At 33.2% G+C, this 23723-nt stretch overlaps 1 protein-coding gene across 2 annotated transcripts; it reads right to left on the reverse strand.

Annotated features, from left to right (window-relative positions):
- Positions 1-3360: 3360 nt before the first annotated feature.
- Positions 3361-23723, reverse strand: LOC132731101 (uncharacterized). 2 transcript variants are annotated; one of them, XM_060717216.1, is made up of 7 exons: positions 23646-23723; positions 15933-16256; positions 15534-15640; positions 9854-10082; positions 9086-9218; positions 4759-4824; positions 3361-3429 (listed from the first exon to the last, which is right to left on the reverse strand). In XM_060717216.1, the coding sequence occupies exons 1-7, from the start codon at positions 23710-23712 to the stop codon at positions 3402-3404; spliced, it is 954 nt and encodes a 317-aa protein (XP_060573199.1). In that variant the 5' UTR covers positions 23713-23723; the 3' UTR covers positions 3361-3401. The 2 variants fall into 2 exon arrangements, with proteins under 2 accessions (XP_060573199.1, XP_060573198.1); XM_060717215.1 differs by lacking the exon at positions 23646-23723 and adding an exon at positions 17452-17755.

Consider the following 23723-nt stretch of genomic DNA (forward strand, 5'->3'; position numbering starts at 1 on the left):
TTATAGAATTTATATCCTTAAATTTAAATTTTTCTTGCGTTTTCTTTTTCTCCTCAAAAGTCTTAGTTCATTCTAGTTATTTGACATGTAGATCACATACTGAAATTCAAATTTATCCTCCCATCTCTCCCTATTTGTGTGTTATTTGTATATCTAAGTAGTGTTCAATTTATTCTTATATATTTTATTACCTTAATGTTTGAATATTTGCTTGATGATGAAACTACTGTAATAATTATTGTCCTAACATATGGATAGACAAAACTATTATGATTGTGATTGTTGATTTGTATTTGATATTCGATAAAAGAATGTATTTATATGAATGTGATAATGTGGGCTCAAGTTTACCTATTTATATTCTAGTATTATCTAAATTTCTTTTGTGTTTTCTTTTAAATGAAAACTTATTATTCACATTTGTGAATCACATGAGCCAACCTTGATAGGATTGATAAAATACAAAAGGAATGCCATAGCTACATTTGTCGTTATTTTATTTTGGTTCCTGTTTTTAAATGTCTCTCCAAATGCATCATTTCTGTTTAAACATTTGATCATTATGCTACTTAACTTCTTACATGTATATCTAATAACACAGGAAAGAGAAAATAACACAGGAATGTTAAATTGTGCAAAACTACAACAGAAATGAGCAACGTGATCATTAAATGTTTCAATATAACACACAGTATATCAACATTTTAATACAAAACAATGTCTTAGCAGCTGTATGCGGTAATTTATTTCATATGTAGACTGGATATAATTGGCATGGGGGATGTGAAATTGGGGATATGGCACGGTGTAATAGCATTCATAACATTCATGATTGGACACGGGGGATGTGGCATTTGGGATGGGACACTGTGGATATGGCACTGGGAATGGGTCGCGGGGGATGTAGCATTGGATGTAGGATGTGGCATAGGAGATGCAGCACAGAAGATGCGACATAGGAGATATTGCATATGAGATGTGGCGTTGGGGATGGTGCACTGAGGATAGGGGCACTCAGTTTAGTCATCTTCTATCCACTTTAGTTTTTAATCCCTTTTTTCAAATTATAAGTTGGTGGTGGAAAGTTAGTTCATGGCATCCTGTTGCACATGTGTTGTTCTTACAATACATTCAATTATATAAATAGCAAGCTCTATATTTTTCTATCAACTTACTGCCTTTTTCTAGCATTTTGCATTTTTGAAACAAGAAAGTGGGGTTTGCCCAAGAAATTCGTTTATTTAACATGCAAGCAGGTCCCTTCAATAATGAATAAAGTTATATTAAAAATTAAATATAGTTAAATGATATTATTAAAACTGTCACAAAATCAGCCAAGAAGATCTTAGTGTGATATACAAAAAAAAACGAGAATAAAGATCAACAAGGCAAAGACAACATTCACAGGACGCAGCCTCCTCCCACCACACACACACACACACACACACACACACACACACACACACACACACACAATTTAAAATTGTACAAAATACAATTTAGAGCACATAATGTATAACTGAAAATTTAGTTTTTTTAGTGATGATAATTTACTGAATACAGATTACAACAGGTAGGTTATATATTTGATTGGTTTATTTATATAACGTAAATAAGTACAATTACATTGCTATAGACTTTCTGTCTATTGACTGGAGATAATATCAAATATTTTAGATTCGTTTTTCCCATTTCATAAAATATTTTGAGCGGGTTAAAATTAACAATTTCGGATTACATTATAAGAAAAGACATCCTTATGTGTATAAACTTTATGATACTTGGCACAACATACAGTATGAAGCTAATCAACATTCAAAAGAAAATAAAATTTCTTCGTGTTAACTGATCTATTTGTAGCGCAATAAGTCGTTGTAAATGTTACGTTGTGCTGTGACTGCGTTTCAATAAAACGCTTTAAGATGCACCTACCCATTGAGTATCTCTGTGTCATGAGAAAATGTATCACAAATGATAGTTCAACGTCTTATTTGTAGATAGACATACGCTATGAATAAAGGAATTAGAATTAATAAAATTTCTGTTCGAATGTTAGCCACTTTCAGTCTTTCTGTCATGACCGGTGGCATTGAAAATACATTTCAGCCTTCAACGGCTGCAGATTCTTTTACACCGGGTTTGTTTGGAAGTCTCAAGAATGCTCGGTATTAGTGACCAAAAGTGATGAATGCTTATGTGTATAGCAAGAAATCCTTTCATTTATTTCAAACTTGAGATATTTGGGAAAAAAAACAACATTTTTACGGATTTGTCTGTGGCTGACATTTTCAACCGCTCAAAATATTCCATGAATGGGGAATCGAATCCAGAATTACCTGACAGTATTTCTAGTCAATGGACAGTAAGGTTGTAGGAATGAAATGTCCTTATTTGCGATATATGAATATACCAATTAAATAATCTACCAGGTGATCAGTAAATTTTAGATTTCTGTAATCATTGCGGGTTCGATTCCCGAACGGTGCAGGTCACTTTTATAGTGATTGATCATGAAATCCTTTCTCCGGTTATCCTCTCTGTACACCTGCTCTAGATATATTGTATAGAATATATAAGCGTTCCTTGCGAAAGAGAAGGCAACTTTAACTAGTAAACTGCATATCTGCATCTCCAGAAACAATGTGGTTACTGACCTGTGCTACAAACTACAAACACCACTACCATCACTGCAGCAATCTGTGAGCAATGGTGCCGGTAATATGGTGTGTTATACAAATGATGATATCTGAATATAACCATTCCACATAAATAATTCAACAATGTTTGCTTATTTCAGCAAATAAAATTGATGTAGCTATAACATGATTTGAAGTCACTTAAGTCCATCTTTGGGGTGACGACGGCGGCGACGATGACGACGATCGAACAGGTTTTTGCTAAGTATCGTGTCTGTGGGGGTTCGTCTTTTTTCCTGAAAGCAAGATTTTTATTTAATCAATTGAAATTCACTGACATTTTATTGATAATGAAAAATGAAGCCAAAATAAAATGCTTCGTATAATGATGTTCCAATTAACATAAATTATGATATTTCTTAAAAAGTACAAAGTTAATGCATTCGTCCTCAACGGCAGTGAACTCTGCTTATTTCTGTTAGTGCTAAGATAGTGTAGAGAAATGTTTTTACAAATTTGTAGAAAAAAGAATTAAATTCAAGGTAAAATCAAACGTTTTCTATGATCACGTGTGCAAATTCAGTTTTACAAATTAAGTGATCGTTTTCAAATATTAACATTTTAATATTTTTAGGATACAAAAGGTACAAGACATCATTTGCACGGTGTATAAGTATTTATAAGGAAGAAGGTTAGGCAAATATAGCATCAATGAACAACTTACAGATGGACGGTGGTTTCTCTTAGCTCTTTTGACTTTTTCATTCATGAATCGCCTTGTTCTTCAAACAGTCTTTTAAAAATGATATATTGATGTTTGCACAATTCAAATTGAAAAAACCCTCTTATTATGTAAGAGACCATGTCATTATAATCATTTATTAAATGTTTTTAATCTTTAACGGTTAATGCTGGTACTGGTAATAACAATATCACACATACTTCGGACAAGGTTCTGTTTTATTTGATTACAATGTTTAAATAAACTATGATAAAAAAACAATATACGATATGCAGCAGTCATCTGTCGTATAAAAGTGATCGTTTTTAAATAAACTGACAATTTAAAATGGATTGGTCTACAATTGGAACATTTTCCATTAATGTTTCAAGTATTGATAAAAGTAATAGAAATGTATTATTTGAATAATCTTATAAATATTTCTTTGAAAAAATGTTGATAAGTGTTGTAAGATATATTATATGTTATTTTGGTTTTGGAGTGATATATGTGGATATATTACCTGTCAAGATTTTATATCACCCGAGCCGTTAGGCGAGGGTGATATTTTATCTTGACAGGTAATATATCCACATATATCACTCCAAAACCAAAATAATATTTTTATTACCCTTCCCCTGTCGAGCTTAGACGATTTTAAAATATATCATTGCTACTTCAAATGAAACGTCGAAATAAGATTCCTTTTAGGGCACCCCTTCACCACAACATGACGTCACATAAATACATGACGTATATTCTTTCGAACGTAACGAATGTAAACAAGAGAAAAGGAGTAGTCTTATGAACGCACTTTTTTGGAATTAATATCAAGCTTTCACAAGGTCAAATTTGTTTTCAATACTGATGAGAATATGTATCATTACTCTATTTTGGTAAATATTTATCATTTGACAGTTAAAAAGTGCTTGTAAATCGGAATTTACATCGTGTAAGATCAAACCGTACGCGTATCGCCACAGCGCATGTTGTTTACAACGTGGGGTACCTAACGGGGAAATTGAGTGTGTATATTACCCGGCTCGGTAATATCAATTTCTTTCGGGTGATCAATATCCAATCAAAAAGGCGGAAAAAATCTGGAAGGGTAATAATAAGTTATATGGCGAGAAATAATATTTTTCTAGAACGATATATTATGTACATATTTATACATCTACATGTATATCTATATAAAATCGGATCATGTTTCTCACATTTACAAACAACATCAATATTTCATTCAATATTAAACACCATTAACATGATTGTTTATGTTATTACAAAACTTCTACTTCAGACCAATTTGCTTTAATGTATTTTAAAACAAAAGGGCAGGGCAACAGTTTAGCACTTGCTGTTTTATAATTGAAAATGAGTATAGGTGCATAAAATACTTACGGTTTGGTTGAAGTATCTCTTTTTTCGTTTAACTTCTTTTGTGTGTATTGTTCGCTAAGCTTTTGCCTGAAAAGGTATATTTTAGTAAAGTAAAATTCATAATAATAATAAGTAAAGAGATCATGCTATTATCATTAATTTATTTGTTTAAGTTTTTGTTAAACACAGCATTTTCCCAGATTCATGCTAATTTCCATGAACAGTTTAAAAATATATTCAAATCATTTTATAAGATTCCCTGAAAGCCAAAATCTCTCTTGCTAGAAGTTTTGATTCTTTACACAAACTCCCAGATATTGGATCTTTCTTTAGAAAAAATGCATAACATGTACACATGGACGAGACAGCCATCATGACCCTTATATCGCTGAATATATAAATATTTTTAATGTCAAGGGGTAGTAATATTATTAACTATAAACGAATGCAGATAGAACATCTAAATCTTTTTTTTGATATCACAAAGTTAATATGTTTATCTGAAAACATTTACTGGTTGCTATTCCTAAGGGAAAACAATAGTTACTAAAGAAGTCATTGGTTGCTGTACAAAAGCAGTGGTTTCCTTGGAAGTCAATGAATGCCATAAAATTCAATGGTACACTCGTTGCTATGGAGAGTTAATGATTGCTATGGATGCCACTGATTCCTATGTAAAAAGTTTGCTATTGAAATTTACAGTTTGTTATGATAAGTCAATGGCTGATTTGAAGTCACTTGTTGCTATTAAAAGCAGTTGGTTGCTATGGGAGTCATCGGTTGCTATGGAAAGTCAATTGATTTTATGAAACATTAATGGTTGCTATGGAAATTATTGGTTGCTATGAGAGTCGTTAATTGCTATCTGCAGTCATTGTTTGCTATGCAAGTCTATGGTTGCTATAGAAAGTCATCGGTTGCTATGGAAATTCAGTATTTGCTATGGAAGTCATTGGTTGCCTTGGAAAGTCAATAGTTGCTTTGGAAAGTCAGAGGCTGCTCTGGCAAATGAATGGTTGCTGTATAACGTGATCGGTTGTTACTGGTGTATGGTTTCTGTGGAAATTTAGTTGAAAGTCAATGGTTGCAACGTTAGTCACTGGTTGCACCGGAAAGCCATTGGTTTCTATGGAAAGTTAATGGTTGCAATTGAAAGTCAATGGTTGCAATATTGGTCCTCGATTGATATGGAAAGTCATTGATTGCTATGAATATGCACTGATTACTATGGCTGGAAAGTCAATGCTTACAATATAAGTCAATGGTTGCTATAGAAAATCAATAGCTGTCCTTTATAGGTATTGGTTTGTATGGAATGCCATTGGTTGCTAAAGAGGTCTATGGTTGCCTTGGACAACCAATGATTGTGATGTAATTCATTGGTTGCTATAGAGAGTCACTGGTTGCTATGGAAGTCAGTAGATGCTATGGTAAGTTACTGGTTGCTATGGAAAGTCAATGTTTGCTATTGAAATCACTGGTTACAATATTGGTCACCAGTTGATATGGAAAGTCAATGGTTGCCATGAGAAGGCACTGATTGCTATGGAAAATCAATGATTGCTATGAGACGTCAATTGTTGCTATGGCAAGTCAATGGTGCTATAAAGTAAATGGTTGCTATGGAAAGTCAATGGTCGCAATATAAGTCAATGCGTGCTATGTTAAATCAATTGTTGTCATTGAAATATATTGGTTGCTATTGAATGTCATTGGTTGCTAAAGAGGTCTATGGCTGCCTTGGACAGCCAGTGATTGTTATGTAATTCACTGGTTGCTATTGATAGTCACCGGTAGCAATGGAAGTCGGTGGTTGCTATGGAAAGTTACTGGTGTCTTTGGAAAGTCAGTGATTGCTATGACAACTGACATACAAGGAAAATTTATGTTCCCCCGGGGTTTGGCCCATTTTGGTTCAGGGCTAAAATTTGAATATTTTTGTTGAGGATCACCAGACTAAGATCCAATTTGTTGATTATAAGAAATAGCCCTTGCAGTTTTCATAAGGAGAATTTTAAGGTATTTACTAAATAAGAAAAAAGACATGGCCCCCGGGGGCAATTGTGACCAAAAGACTATCATTTGAACAAACTTAGAGGTCTACTAGATAAAGTTTCATGTCAAACAACTAAACTTTAGCTATAATTGTAGTTTTGTAGAAGAAATTCTTTTGAAATTTGTGCTATATACATAAACAGAAAATCTATATTGCTCTATATGGGTAGGGCCAATTACTCAAAGGCAATAATTTGAACAATTTTTGTAGAGGTCCACCAGACAATGTTTCATAACAATTATCTCAGGTGAAGCCTTAACACTAAGCTTAAGCTGTTGCAGTTCTGGAGAAGAAATTCATCTAGAAAATTTTACTATATACATATACATATAAGACAAATCTATGTTCAAATTAGACCCAAGGGCTATGACAGAAAATGTTTCATAACAGTTATCTAAGCTTAGGCTTCTATAGTATAACATATATCTTTTTATTTATATATTTTTTTTTGGGGGGGGGGGTTACTATATGCATATCAGGAAATCAATTGGGCGGGGCCAATTTTTACCCAAGTGCTATGGTTTAAACAAACTTAGAAGAGGTCAACTAGATATTTTTTCATGTCCAAAAGATATTTTTGAAGTTTGTACTATATGAGAAAAACCTATGTTCCCTTGGGCCGGGGCCAATTTGATCCTAGGGATATAATTTGAACAATTTTTGAAGAGGTTCACAATTTTTCACACCAACTATCTCTGCTAAAGTCTCTTTAGTATACCAGAAGTTTTTGTTGTTGTTGTTTTCTGTTGTTGTTGGTTTTTTTGGGGGGTGCGGGGCTCTTTTTGGTGTTTTTTTTACTATGTACATAGAAGGAACATCAATGACGCCCTGGGGACAAATTTTGACCCAAGGGCTTTAATTTTAACAAACTTGGTAGAGGTCTACTAGATATTGTTTCATGTAAAAAATAAGCTTAAGCTCTAGTAGTTTTAGAGAAGAAAGTTTTCATTTAATTTTAAATTAAACATATAAGGAAAATTTATGTTCATCCGGGGCAGACCCATTTTGACCCCAGGGCAATAATTTGAACAGTCTTGGTATAGATAATACCAGATAATGCCTTATGCTAAATGTCTTAGCTCTAGGCTAGAAGAAGATTTTTTATCTTTTAAATATTTTTGTTGCCATGGTTACCAGATTTCTTCATTGAATCGAATTATTTTAACAGCTTTGGGAGCTTTTCTCTCAATGATCAATCTTTAGAAGTTTGGTTGAAATTTGAAATGTTGTTTTTAAGGGGAAGTTTTTTAAGGCTACTATATAATCTATATAACCGACACACACACATACAAAGATGAACCACTATAATCCACCGCATCGCAGATGCCACGGTGGCACAAAATCACATCTTCATCATTTTGAAAGATTATGTCAGGGTCTGATATTGTAACATTTAAAGGTGCACTTTACCGCAGAATTGCTTTCATTTTTTATTTCTCAAAAGCTTGTTATGTTTGTTGTCCTATATCAGTTTCCAAGAAGTTACTCATCGGTCAACTACCTGAATTATCTTTTGCTTTTGTTGCCTTTTGGTTATAAATATAGCCAAAGTGGTTTAGCATTTTGTATGGAAATCAAAATACTTCTTTTTACATTTTGATCATTTTACGCAAATTATGTCACCTTCAGCGCTTCTTAACTCAGGTGACAAGCATCTAATACGAGATGCTCTAAAACAATTATAAATCTCATGTTTCTGAGGCATAATGAACCTTTAATTCAAATAAATGCAGTATAAGATATCCTATTCATGTATATCATGTCACAGCTGAATACCCGTTTAAAATTGTCTTGCAACTAATGCAGCTATATAAGCATTAAATCACAGTCATTATATTAAAAGGAGTGCCCGATTATTTCATATCTATGTTAGATATTTTTATCCATATCAAATCCTCTTAATATAGATTTGACAAGGAAACTAAATAAAACAATTGTTTTGCATCAGTAAACATTTATATTACATGTCTACTGATTTAAAGGAAATTAAAAAGATAAAAAAAATGTCATGATTTACAAGTAAATCCTAATATTTTGATAAGGAATAATTTGTACGCGTCAAAGTTCCAAATTGGTGCCAAAAAGCGGATTCACACCATCGATAACAATTATTTTGCCTTTGCTCCATTAAATGTTTCCGGACTGCCTGATCGGTCACTATAATGTTGTGAGATCCTTAATACTATGTACTGTTTCTTTATTATTGCTTAACCAATTAAATTTGAATAGTTTGAATGGCATTTCCTAGTTCATCATAATCACGAAAATTAAATTTTAAGCTAATAAACTCACGGACAAAATTCCTCTTCTTCTTTCCTTCGTCTTTTCCGACATTTCCACAACAGAAGAATTGCAATTGAAACTCCAAGAAAACCACCAGTAACAACAAATCCAATAACCGTTTCATTGTTGGTCCGTTTATTATCTGAAAATGAAACATTTTCTTTATTAAAGGTATTTTGCAATTTGGAAGACAATATCAGTGCTTAGATTTCAATAAGACAAGACAAGATTATATTGAATGCATAAGGCTAAACGGAACATGAGGACAGACATGATTTAGCAATTTTAACTAAAGAGGTGACGCAAACGCGACTCCATTTACCTAAGGAATGACTAGATATCAGATAAAACAACATTCCTCCAGTAAAGCAAACAAATCTTTCTTCAAAGACTTGTTAAGTCATAGCCCTACAACTTATTTAAGTTATACAAAAAGCGCATATTACGAGACATGCACTAAAAAGTTTAAAAAATAAGCACATTTGATATACAGACAATTCTAAACAAAAATGCTTTCGGAAACCTCAATTAAATATCGGTTCTGGAATCCCTAAATACATGTACAGTTGCATATTGAACTGATTTAAAAGTAATTGATGAAATAAACACAGCTTCAATTTCAATGATAATATAGAAAAACGCATTGAACTGTTTATCATTTTTATGCTCTCTCAAATGAAAAAAAGTAATAAGTGAATTTCGAAATTTAGCATATTATTCAGTAAATGAGCAGCTTTGGAGTAGCAAAATTATGACTATAAGTAAAATAAATTTTACCATGTTCTTCAATCATGTACTTGTAAGCAGTATTGCATGACTCTTTGCTTTCATTTCCAAATACCGCTAAGACTTTCAGAACATATTTCCCATTGTCATTAGATTTGGCAGAAATCATCTCTGAATACTGTACTTGCTGATCATACCCGCAATCAGAATCATTCGAACAATTTCTTGTATAATCATCATGAATTGTTGGAATTATTTCCTCCTCAATGCCACTACTAACCTACATAAATGTAATAAATAACCTTTACTTTTTGGATTTAACAAACAAACTCTAGTGTGGGAGCCATACCTCAAGACGTCTGACAGAAATCATGATCATAATTATGTAGTAAAAATATCATTTTTGTCATTCTTACCTTTTTCATTCATAGTCGTATATAAATAGGTGTGATAAGCCGTCTCAAAGTCCATTTCGGTGGGTGAAAAGGCGAGCTTTTACCATTTAGTCATTCTATACGTTATTTAATGTCATTCGAGCAAGGTCAGTGTAGTATAAAGTACAATTATTGTAATGTAAATGGAATTTCTTTTATACTTTTCATTAAATACATAGCGGACCTGAGATGTCAACCACTGGACAGACGAATGTTCTGGTGACAATATTAAGGTTATTCATTTGATCTGCCTTTGATATTTATTAACCCCACAAAAAATTGTATAACAACATATAGCTTCTCATCTAAACCCTAACCCCTTTAAATGTCAAATCTTATTAATGTAACAACATTTGAGATCTATGGCAACATATAGGGATTACTTCTCCGTCGTCTGCCTTTCTGTTTGTCTGTCAGTATGTCCGTAAGTCATTCAGTCTCAAAACTTGTCATGGTACTCCTCAAAAACTACTGATGCAATTACATCCAAAATTTACATGAATGATCAGTACCGAGTTTAGTTATGCAAATTGTCGGCGATTTTTTTGTCTAATGGTTTTGTCAAAGTTAATGCCCTTTAGTGTATTTTATTTGCAAAGTTCGCCCATACTTCCTCTCTTATATCAGTAATATGAATAAAACTTTGCATTATTGACCTGTAACGTAAGAAGCGTAAGTACGTGAGCAAATTATACGGGTTTGCCCAAAAAAGGCGCTTTGATCTGTTGACATTTTCATGTTGCCTGTAACACAAAAGCTGATACATAAAACAAAGTAGCCATCACTTCTTTGTGGTATGTTTGTCTGTCCATCCGTCTGTCTTTAGCTACTCCTAAAAAACTACTGTGCAATTTTATCCAAACTATACTGGACTGATCAGTACCAAGTCTAATTGTGCATATTTTAAGCATATTTCAGTTCTTTATTTTTATCAGAGTTATGGTCTTTCATATTATCTATTTTCATTTTTTAGTTTTGACTAGACTAGTTGTCTGTGACTGAACCGTCTCCTGTGGAAAGAGATGACAGTGACGTTCAGAGACATTCTCGACAAATACAAAGGACTAAAGTCATGTCGGAAACATGGACATTTAAAAGTGTATATGGACGTTGGAAAGGGCATGCAAGGGTTTTGCAAAGAGTGGGTTTTGCAAAGAGTATGCAAAAAGGGAGTGTTCAGAGACGGAAAATGGAAATGTGGTTAATAAACCTAAAACATTACGAAATGGAGGTGATACGAAACTGACTGTTGAAATAATTATAATATTGAATAAGCTTAAAACTGTTGTTTTAGAATTTGAAGTTTCCAATTACGTTAAAATAAAGCAAAATGAAAATACTCACTCTGTTTTCTCAAAACAGTAACTCTGGAAAATCTCTTTGCTCTGAAACAAATGAAGTGGCAGATTTTGTTGGAAAGAAAGCGGAGCCGAAAGAGAAGAAGAAAGAAAACATCAAATAAAATTACTTGGATGCAAAGGGCAAAGCAAAACATGAAAGAGGCTAGAAAGAATTTAGAGGTTGGTGCTGCTAGATTAAAGGAAATGAAACGTGCAGAAGAAAATGTTATTATTGACAATGTGATATTTCGTCAACTGCATGACCAAAGTGCTTCTCAGCAAATAATGGCACATAGTTGAACTGATCAAGACAATGATTTATTACTAATGTCGCAGACTGGACTTTCCGTGCATCCAAGTGCGTCCAAGATTTACAGTTTCTTAAGATAATCTTGCTTTATCTGCTCCATCTCATTCATATATTGTTACTCCACAATTAAGCATACTGCAAACTGTTTCCTCGGCAGTTCCACAAGGTGTACCTGCTACTCCAGATTAAAATGGTTGCCTCAGAAATGGCCATGGAAATAATGAATGTCGAAGAAAGCTGACCTGTAGCGTGTGTAAAGGAGACCGTCATCCAACGTGTATGTATGAGGAAAGGTCTAATAAAGAAACATGTGAAGCCGGCAATGATTTTATAAAGGCAGCTAGGTTAAGAGTAATGTATCAAATGAAAGGCATAGTGTGTTGATATCAATGGAACATAAACCGTGAAATATGCCTCGTTGGATACCCAGAGCGATTTTATCATTATTCATGAAGATACGTCAGTAGCCTAAGAAACGGAAAAAAACACCAAGCTAAGTTTATCAACAATGACTTCACAGCAAACAGTCATTGAAAGTAAGGGGATTACGGGACTAACGGTGACAACATCTTGAAGAGATAGTCAATGAAATATCACCTTTGCGGTCATGAGTTATCGGACTTCTTATTGGATGCCTATGCCCTTTAGCTTTAGTACCGAAACGGACAATAGAAGATGTGAATGACGAGCCATACGCAGTTCTGGCGAGCCTCGGAATTGTAGGAAATACGGATCTGCAGATTGAATCTGGTACCAAAAGGACACGTTTAATTTCTTAAACCACTCGAAAAAAACATGAATAAGAGAAAAACATACATAAGAGAGAAGATGGCCATTTCATTTAGAAATACCCTTTCCTATTAAAACATGATCATTGATTCCAGGCAACAAAAGGCTAGCAGATGTTTGTCTGTTTATCTTAAACGTAAGATCATGCAAATCTAGAGTTTTTGAGTCGATACCAAAGCATAATGGAAGATATGATCAACGGCGGTGATGCAGAATTAGAATAATCGGAAGCCCCAAGAGGATCAAAATTGTATATCTTACATCATGGGGTATATCATCCTTAAAAGCCTAATAAGCTGTGTGTAGTATTCGTCTGTTCTGCAAAGTATGGCGGTACGTCGCTAATGAACTTCTCCGTACAGGTCCAGATCTGACGAATGGTCCTACAGGTGATCTGTATAGATTAAAGAAGATAATCGTAGCGATAATGTATGGCGTCGAAATAATGTTTCATTAATTTTTCGTTAATAAAAGGGGGACAAAACCTTCTTGCGTTCCTAATGGTTTTTAGAGCGATGACACTGACACAAAGCCATCAGTATACAGAACGAACGTACACCTTTTTGTTACAGTATCGTCATATATATGTGCAAACTAGGGCCTTAAATACCTAACCTTCAGGTCAAAAGAGAAAACATTCTTGCAAGCATCATATTTGGTACAGGTACAGAACAATTTATATGTAGATGATGGTTTGGCGAGTGTAGAAATTGAAAATAAAGCTATATAACTTATACAGGATGCACAGTTTTTTTGAGCAAATGAAGGTCCTCGTCTGCATTAATTCATATCAAAAAGAAAAAGCGTCATTGACTCTATTCCGGTTCCTGAACCAACCACAGAGGTGTAAAGGTTAGATTTGGCATTTGAGGTTCTACCAGTTGAACGTAAAGTTCGTGTCAAAGAGACTACTTTTGGCGACGTATTAAAAATTCAGACTATTGTCAGACACAAACTACTGTGAATTGTGGCTTTGATATTTGATCCACTTGGGTTTCTCTCGCCGTTTATATTAACAGGGAAGAATATATTACAAGAATTGTGCCAAACTGAGTTGATTAGGACGACATTCACTCAACAAACAAGAAGTCTGAGTGGGACTGGTGGATAGAGGATGGGACGAATTTGAGTTGTGTCAATATTCCTCTGTGTATTCATCTATATTTTCCGAAAGCCATGTTAGTATTGAGTTGAACCTCTTTTTAGGTGCTAGCTGCAACGGCTATGTCCGATGTACATATATTAGATTCGTAGATGAAACATCAGTTCGTTGTGCATTCCTAATGGGAAATGCAAAGGTTGCGTCTTCAAAGGTCACCACTATACCGCGTCTTGAATTAACAGCGGATGAACTTTTGTCAAGACAAGTTTATTTTTGAAAGAAGAATTAGATCTTTCTTATGCCAGAGAGTTTTTTGTGGGTCCAACTCATGGGCAGTCATTGGCTACATTAATAACAAATCAAGGAGATTCCATAATTATCTTTGTCACCAATCGTGTGCAGATAATCATTGAAGCAAGGGACGTTTTCCAATAGTGCTATATGGAATCTGGTAGCCGTTCAGCTAATCATGTATCTTGTGGCTTAACAGCACAGAAACTCATCTGTTTCTCTTGATTAGAGGGTCCAACGTTTCTTGGGAAAAGGAGATTCATGAACCGAAACAAGAAACTGAGCTACAACTAGGAAATCTTGTCGGTAAAGCTGCCCAATCCCTATACATACAAGGGAATCATTTTCTTCTCCTTTCTCTCTTCTTTTTCTTTTTTATTGAATTGGCAAACCGTTGTCTCTGTCACAGCTAGAATCATGAAATTAGCAAAGAATGTTATGGGTGTTCATTCTTGATCAGTGCTGGGAATTTGCGTTATTGAGATTCTTGCAACGAAAGGCTTTTTAGAAGGAATTTAACATTATTTGCTCATCAGATACTTTGCCACAAACTAACAGGCTTTACACCTTTGTCGACGGCTTACTCTGGGTTAGTGAGAGACTGAAAGAAGCAGCGTTTTAGGGGACTTTGTCAAACATTTCGTGATACTTCCAAAGGGTGAACACATCACAAGTCTTTTTTTCATACGTTCACCAGACGGTACAACATTAAGGAAGAAGCTTAACGTAATATCAACTTCGGGCTGGCGGTTAATAGAACATTTTGGGAGCAAGATGATTTCGAACTTTATCCGTCAGTATGTCATTTGCCGCAACTTAAATGGCCTGCAGAAACTTGTACTTCATATTTGTGGTATATAGTGATGCCAAAAACGTACTGTAAGAAATATCTTGATCGCTATTCTAATAAAACATTCTGGTCGGCTGTTTTGGTATATCTTATTGACTGTGTATAATTCTATAACTGTTATTTTGATTAAAGTTTGCTTCTGATTATATCATTTTCAGATGTTTAGGAAGTAACATCATGTAAGAATTGCAAAATCGTTTAATGTGTCAGAACTGAGACTTGCTATTGTGGTTTTAGTCAATTTATGATTTTTGTATTGTTTCAGTTCTCGCGGTTTTATGGTTTATGGTGCAATACATCATAATAAAATCAGTCACGAACTGTTTTCTAGTTGTCTTTGTCCTACAAACATTTAACAGGTCGAATCTGATGGACCAGAAGCATCATAATTATAATACATCTCTTTTACTAGTCGTCTTTAAAGTAATGACATTTGAATTGAGAATTATGTTATAAACAACAAAACGCAATAATAAATGCACCCAATTGTTAAACAATCCATAGTTATGTGTACGTGCTTTGCTTCCTTACGGTAGTTAACAGTATTTGAGCCAATCAAAGTCCAGGAAGGAAGTTTATTTCCATTGTTACTAAAATTGATATATAAGAACTTACTGACACCTTTATCCATTTAAAAGAAACTTCAATGTCTTGAGATATACAACCCGATATCGCCCTGACAGTCCCATTTATTGTATCTTCAAAAAGAAGAGGCTCATAGTCTGTAAATACATTAAATAATTAATTAATTAATTAATTCTGGACAAAATATGATAATAATGTAAGAACAGAATTGTTCGATCATGCGGTGTTATATTCTTAGTGCTCAAAGTATACTTAGACTACCCCTATATCTGAGAGGAAAAACATGAGGATAATTACATAGAACGTGTAATATATGCTTTAAAACACAACAATTAAGGTAATGTTCAAAAGAGTTTTCTCTGTGTATTGCACATTTCAGTATTTTTATTCGAAAACTTGACATACATAGAATTAATTTATTATGCTAACCTGAAACTTGTATAACTTCATAATCGCTGTCAGAACCATCTGAACAAATCAACTTTCTCCCGTTGTCTTTCTTGGTTATCTCTATAACTGTCAAATTGAAGATGCCCTGAATATCATATGTAAACGTGTACTGTCCGTTATTTTCAGAGGTTAAAAAGCAATTATTTTGCGTACATTTTGCAATTGGTTTAATATCGGTTGCTTTCATCCACACAATGGCAAATGTGTTCTTCTTAAACTTACAAGTGAGTGTAACATTTCTACCACATTCATATGGCTTCTCACCAGTCTGATTACCGGGTTTCTGTATAGAAATATTCCCGCCTGAAATTACATGAAAACAAATTCAAAACAACTTAAACGTTTTGAGAGTGTATCAATATTAGTTAAGAATAACTAAGTATGAGGTTTGTGCACAAGAAATGAAATAATGAAACTTAACCGAAAATGACATTTGTGCAATTCTCAATTTCGATGGGTATAATATTATGCTGTTTGAACTATACTACAGTCATATCTTTGGATCAATTAAGTAACGGTGTATGTGTTGTAAGTAAAACTACCATACACCCAACTTAAACGTGTTCAGATCGAATATGACCATCAGAGGTAATATTTGTTATATCATCCTTGGTTTCTTAAATTTAAACAAATCTTGGTATTCAGTATAGTACAAATTAATTTCACTGGAATAATTCTAGCTAAAGTAACCATTAGTACCAATGTTGTTACAAGTTGCACGTGTTTCTTTTGATTATGTGTTTTTATATATATAATTGAAGTTTTAAGGTATATCGGTAGATAATAAAATAGAAAAGGTGAGAATGGCATAATAATATACAAGTTCTCAGGTTAACAATATCCATTTTTGCCGTAACAGGCATGTGTTGTTTATGCAATATGCTTTAAGTGTGTTTCAACAGATACAAAAGAAAAGAAAACACGAGACAAAGTTATGTTATCTTATATCGTAACAAAACAAATATTTACATGTATCTTTTATGCTGGTGTCAAAAGATAACGAAACAAAAAAGTGTGTGACCTGTGTTATGTTTGTGTCAGACATAGTTTTGTTTATACGAATCTATTTTAGTTCGACTGCGTTGGAACTTAAAAGCTTTTTGAAAACTCATGGAACCAATCGGTATAAAAGCAATGAGTTTTATTGTTTGCTTATGGAAACAACGGCTTGCCCCTGACGTGGTTGAATAGAGAGAAATAAAGATTCCCACAAGAAGAACGCACAAAACGTTAAGACAGAAAATTTTGCAGGCTCGGTTTGATTGAGTCTGTTCATGGACGGTACTGTTAAGTGCATTCTACCGTCCACGCCCACTAGCAACGACTTAAGCAGTATTCAACATTTAATATGAAAACGCAACGCTTTGATCACCCTATTTTGAATAATAATACACAATGAAACTGTAAGTTTGTTTGTACCCATAGATTAGATGGGAAAACCCACATTTGCCGCATTCCAGATAACAGCTATTTTAGTAAAACAAAGCATAAACCTTACCTGAAGTCAACTGAATTAATCCACATATAGTTAATCTTGTAGTTATCGTTAATTTCTGCCAAATCATTTTGTCCAACTTACGCTAAAATGCATCCAGGAATAAATTCTAATTTCCTTTACAACGAAAACGAAACTATTTCTACGAATTGAAGTTTAGGTTGCTATAAATCAAGGTTAGATAATACACGCCACTTAAATAAGCTTGAACGATATCTTATAAACAGATGACCTTGTAAACTAGTTATCAATCATAAAAGATGGTGAATATAATAATACAAAATATTGAAAGTTTTCATGTCGGTTTTATGTTTTAATTTAACCTTAGCTACAACCTTTGCAGATTACGTAATCTATAATTATAAGCCGGCCGCCATATTGGAGATATGGTCATGTCCCAAATAATTGACAGGAGACGGTAAAGTGTAAACACGCGCATACAAATGATATTTATTGAAAATGGTGAACTATTGTCGAGTTTTAGGATGTCATAATTAGATCTGAAAGGGATAATGACAAACAGTATTATCGATTGACCTTGAAGGGGAAAAATAAACACTTTCCGAATTAGCAGACAACAAAAAAGCTAGGCATATGGTAGGTTTAACAGTTAATTTAAATAGATGTGTTGAAGTATATACAGTACTGTGACGAAGCTAAGATCCAACGCTTTCCATTGGTGTAAAAAATTTCAAAATTGAACATCACAACAAAAAGGCTTAATTTGTATGTTTAAGTATAAGAGATATCGATTTTACTGGAAATCAAGGGAAACAATTCGTATTTTTTCACTCGATATACCTCGGTTAGTTGCGTAGCTTATATCGAACGTGTCATGGTATATGGGTGTATTGTCGGAAGAAAGAATGCGTTTGTGGTTGGCGAATTAACATCAAGACTTCGCTTGGAAAAATTTAAAAAATGTCCGAGTCTGTTCAAATCATTTTGTTAGCTTTAAAATGTGTTTAATTTTCGTCATTTTATTACATTAAATTAATTTCAGTTTCATAGACAGTGGGATTGAGAATATGTGTGCATCCTTAAAATCTAAGTTGATATACACGTTTGTTGACAAGTTGAGAAAAATTATATTTATTATGGAAATATTTTACAGCTGGGCTAGAATCAAGTCGGACACCTTCAGCAACTATTTGATTCTGTGATATTCCATCTAAAATGACTTTAATCTGCATTATAAGTATTGAATTTGATAAAGTAAATATATTAAAAATGTAACTCATTATTTTTTGCAGAGAGAGAAGCAGCTTTATATGAAAAAGAGAGTCCTAACTTCCTAACTGTGCACCTACAGTCAATATGGGGTCAAAACAGTTAACATCACCATATGTTCCCACTCATTGCTTTCAACGACGTGAAAATAGAAACAGAAAAACCGATGCAGCAAGGAGCCTGCTTAGAATTTCTCAGGATTGTGAAGCACTGTTACTAGAGGAGGACTGTACACTTGACCAAGGCACACCATGCCAAACTGATCTTACTTCTGTAGGAATAACCGCAATGCAAAGCGAAATATCTTATATACAAACTAAACAAATCAGGAATTATGAGATAAATTGTCAGATAAAAATCCATATAGTATGAGAAAAATGGTGGAAAGGTTAAGTATTTCACAGGATTTACATGTTTTTCTATGCACTTTGCATTCTATTATTTCTTAGAGGCAAACATACCCACTAAGCGGTCTTTAAGCAAGTTCGAAACCTTAATGTTGACACTTATCAAACTGAGACTGGTTTAAATAACCAGTTCTTGTCTTATCAGTTCAAAATTTCACAATCAAATGTATCCATGGTATTTTCAGATGTCACTGATATAATGCATATTCACACGAAGCAATTAGTGTATTGGTCTGACAGGGAGATGTTAAGGCTCACAATGACAATGCAATTTCACCAACATTTTAGAACTGCATGTGCTGTCATCAGAGACTGTTTCAAGGTTTTTATTGAACGCTCATCAAATTTAAAAGCAAGAGCGGAAACCTGGTCCACATACAAACATCATAATACAGTAATTTTGCATTAGTTATAACACCACAAGGTGTTATTTCTTTTATTTCAAAGTCATGGGGTGTGAGGACCAGTGATGAACACATACCTTAAAAGTGTGGTTTTTTACATAATATTTCACCAGGTGATCTTGTGCCGGCAGATAGGGGCTTTGATATTTAAGCAAGCGTTGGAAGTAAGTGTGTGAAAGTGAAAATTCCTGCTTTCACTAAAGGGAAAAGCCAGCTATCTCCGCTTGATGTCGATACAACAAGAAAGAATGCAATGTCAGAATCCATGTTGATCGAGTGATTGGGCTTGTCAGACAGAAATACACTAAACTAAATGGTACATTACCATCGCTAGGGATAATGGGGATATTCCTTAAGTGGATAAAATTGCAAAAGTTTGTTGTGGACTTGTTAACATGTGTGAACCTGTAGTGAATTTTGATTGATCGTATTTGTATACACATCACTTATAGTAAGCATACTATACTGTCTCAGCAATGTTTGTGACAATTTGTTTATCTGTTGATTCATGTGGAGAAGCTGTCATCTACTTGGGGGGAAAAGTATTAATGCTGGTGCTGATTTTGATACAAACATTTTTTCCAAATTATTATAAACATAATTATTAATTTGTTTTACTATGTAACAAAACAAACAATAACAAGAAGTATCTTTAAAAAGATATTCGGTCGAAGTCAAACTTGTTAACTTGCATAGGATAATTTACTACTAACCATGCTTATCGCAAACAGAACATTTTATTCGTTCAATTTCAGTTCATTTTTACCAGCAATGTTTTCCCCAATTTATTGTCATCTTAGATTTAAACACAATATTACTTAAATTATTTGATTTTGATCAAAATGGAATTTCATTTGAATAGGAATTTATAATAAAACAAAGATTTAGTGGATACTGTACACTAATTCCATGGAGAATTTTGCTACTGTAAATTAGTCGAATGTTCGTTTCAGTCGTCTTTTGTCCGGTTCGAAAAGAGAATATAATGACTAGAACAGCTTAGAAGAGAAGAAACCAAATCGAACGCAAAAGTATCAAAAAGACGATCTGTCATATTTAATTTCATATATTTATTCAAAAGTTTTTAGAAACATCTAGAAAATATCATTACTGTGTATTTTATATTTATTCTGACATCTCTTTTTTCAACACTTCTTGCCATCGCGCAATCGAACAGACCTCTACTTATAACGGAAGCTCTTGTAAAATAAGATTTATTTTTTGATATCATGTATTAAAAACGTATTTTTGTGATAAAATTGTTATATGTCTATTAACGGAATAATTTTAATGAACACGAAATTAGTTCACACCTTTATGTGTATTGATAACGTGATGGTTTAAGCCAATGAAAACACATCAATATTATTACAATCAGGCAAAGAAAAAGTTTGCAAAGAATAAATAAATCGATAATCTTTAAGTATCAAGTATTTTTTCATATCTTTTCGGCAGGATAAGCCAGGTATTTTCGTATCGTAAATACTGTATCAAGTGATTATCCCAAGCACCACCGTGACTTAGTGCAGGAATTATATATATAGCTAACCTCGGCGCGTCGCATAGGATGGAAAATACCTTTTTTCATATTTTACTGTAATAAATATTTACAAACTGTTTCTTTCGGTTTTTTATCAATATATATAACAAATAATGATGTTAATATGTATAAATAATCATACTATGACTTACAATGAAATTCTACCTTTAGTGTATTAAAAAGGTTTTTAATTTCCTGTAATTTTATTCTGTGATTATGCTTCAAAGCAGTCAATTGACCGTGAATTTTCTTTTCATATTTTGATTTCCTTGAAATCATTTTTCTCATCTGAAGGCATGCAACTGTAATATGATGATACATAATTACATTCCATGAAAATGTTTAAAGATATAAAATATCTCATGACATGTTTGTTCATTTTACATTACTATAATGCAGCAAGCATAAAAAGTCTTCACAAAAAGTAGTATGCAATCGTACCTATATTACATACGAATGTATGTAATATTTTTCTTGTTTAGATATTTTTGGGGTTCTGAAATCTTATTTTGCTGTAAAATGCATCAATATAGAATTAACGTAATTATTTAAACAGATAAATGCACTATATCAAAAATAAATCTAATTTTCGTAGCCGCAATCTTATTTTCGCGAAAATAGCTTCTTTTCGGTATCCATCTATACCGTTTGTCCGCCATTTTGGAAAACGGCCGAAGGATACAATCCGCTTTAAATCGTGTTATTTATATTGATCATGTTGATGGCGATTGTTGATTACAACCAATCATTGAATTATGCAAAATATAACATGGGACAAGTTATTAGACCTTTATTCTTTAAAATAAATGTGTTTTGTTATGAATTACAAGTTTTACATTTGTAGTACCCTTTCGAGCAAACCTTTCCGGTAATTTGACCTAGTTTTCGGAGAAATTGGCCATTTTCAACTACAGTTTAAAATTAGTTATAGCCCATTTAGAAATAAAACAATGTCAAGAAACAAAGTTTAACACCCCTGACAAGTTTTAAAAGCATCTATTTTCTTGAATATAATACTTTTAGAACCTTGCAGGTTTTTTCAAAATACCCTACGAAAGATGCAAAATTTTGCGATTTAGCTCACTTTCACGTACATATTCTGAACAAAATAAATACTGTCAGAATATTCAAATACATGCACGAAATAATTGTTTTATGCTGAAGATTTATAGCAATTTTCAAAGCGCTAAATTTGTAAACAAAGTCACAGGCAAGTTTTAAAAAACATGTATAAACAGTGGTAATATTACGCCCGTGTGAAAATTACGCGACACCAGAACAGACATTAGATGTCAAATATATACATTCGTTTGAAACCACCTGATAGAACTACTTTCATCCGTATTGTATCCGATGTTATTATAGATAATAGCCGAGGCAGTTCCGAATGGTTATATCCTATGTTATCTCATTTACATCTGAAAATGATGTAATTTAATCTAAAAGAAACTAATTTGTGTCGTTTATAAATAATAGTTTAGCTGATTATTAGAGCAGAACTTTAAAATTAAAATATCAAATCTGTAAAGGTAGTATACAGGGTACCGGTTTATAAAATTTCATCGGACAATAAATTACTACTAAATTTTATTAAAATGTGAATTGCCTTATCTTCATTTATAGTAGTATATTTTGAGCTTCATATCTATGTTACGTTTCAATAGATAAGGAAGCAAATAGTCGAATTCATATAAATTGGAAAAAAGTGGTGAATTTAAAAGATACTCTGAAAGACTTAAAAGCTCAGAACAACTCATAGAAGAAGCCCGATTTTAACCGATTATAAGCAATGGTGATATTAATCAACAATGTGGGACTATTGTGTCGGCCATGTAAATAGCATAAAAAGTATTTATTACAAAGAAAAGCTTCCATCTTTCCCTAAACCTTACTGGAAGAAAGGTAAATCTACACAATGTTGGTAAAAATACTCGTGAAAAATGGATGCATGCTTGAAGGCCAAGAAAAAGTGAGTCTCTATTCCTAGAGTACAAACGATCAAAACAAACTGTTCGTAGAGTGACTGTACCGAAAGCAGGTAAGTCATTCATGGAAAAGTAGATCGCTGAATTCGAAACATCTGCAGAACTGAAACAAGACTGTGTGCAGATCGAATATCGCCTGATAGATGATATTTGTTATATCATCATTAGGCACATAAATTATACAAAGCTCGGCGGTATCAAGTATTGTACAAATTCACATCCCTGGAATAATTCTAGCTTTAGTAATCATTAAGCGCCGACTTGTTCCAATGTTATTATAAAATTCAAGTGTTGCCTTTGACGATGTGATTTATATAATTGAAGTTTTTTATGTTTATCGGTTACCGTAGATAATAGATAAGGTGAAAGTGACATAATAATATACCAGCTCTAGGGTTTGCATTGAACGCCGCCTTTTCTTGTTGATCTTGTTTACCATATCTTTTTGAAAATATCCATTATCGCCGTAACTTTGTTAATACAATAGACGCAACTCTTTGATTACCCTAAAGTAAATATTAATGCACCATGAAACTGTAAAAGTTTTTTTGTACCCATAGATTAGATGGGAGAACCCATATTTGCCCAGTTTAAGAAAACATCTATTTGAGAAAAAAAGCATGAGACTTACCTGTAGTCAAATTTATTTTTGCACATATAGTTAACAATGTAGTTATCGCTAATCTCTCCCAAATCATTTTGTTCCTTT

This window comes from Ruditapes philippinarum, unplaced genomic scaffold (genome assembly GCF_026571515.1).
Source record: "Ruditapes philippinarum isolate M1 unplaced genomic scaffold, ASM2657151v2 ctg6430_1_1_1_1, whole genome shotgun sequence".
Taxonomy (NCBI): Eukaryota; Metazoa; Mollusca; class Bivalvia; order Venerida; family Veneridae; genus Ruditapes; species Ruditapes philippinarum.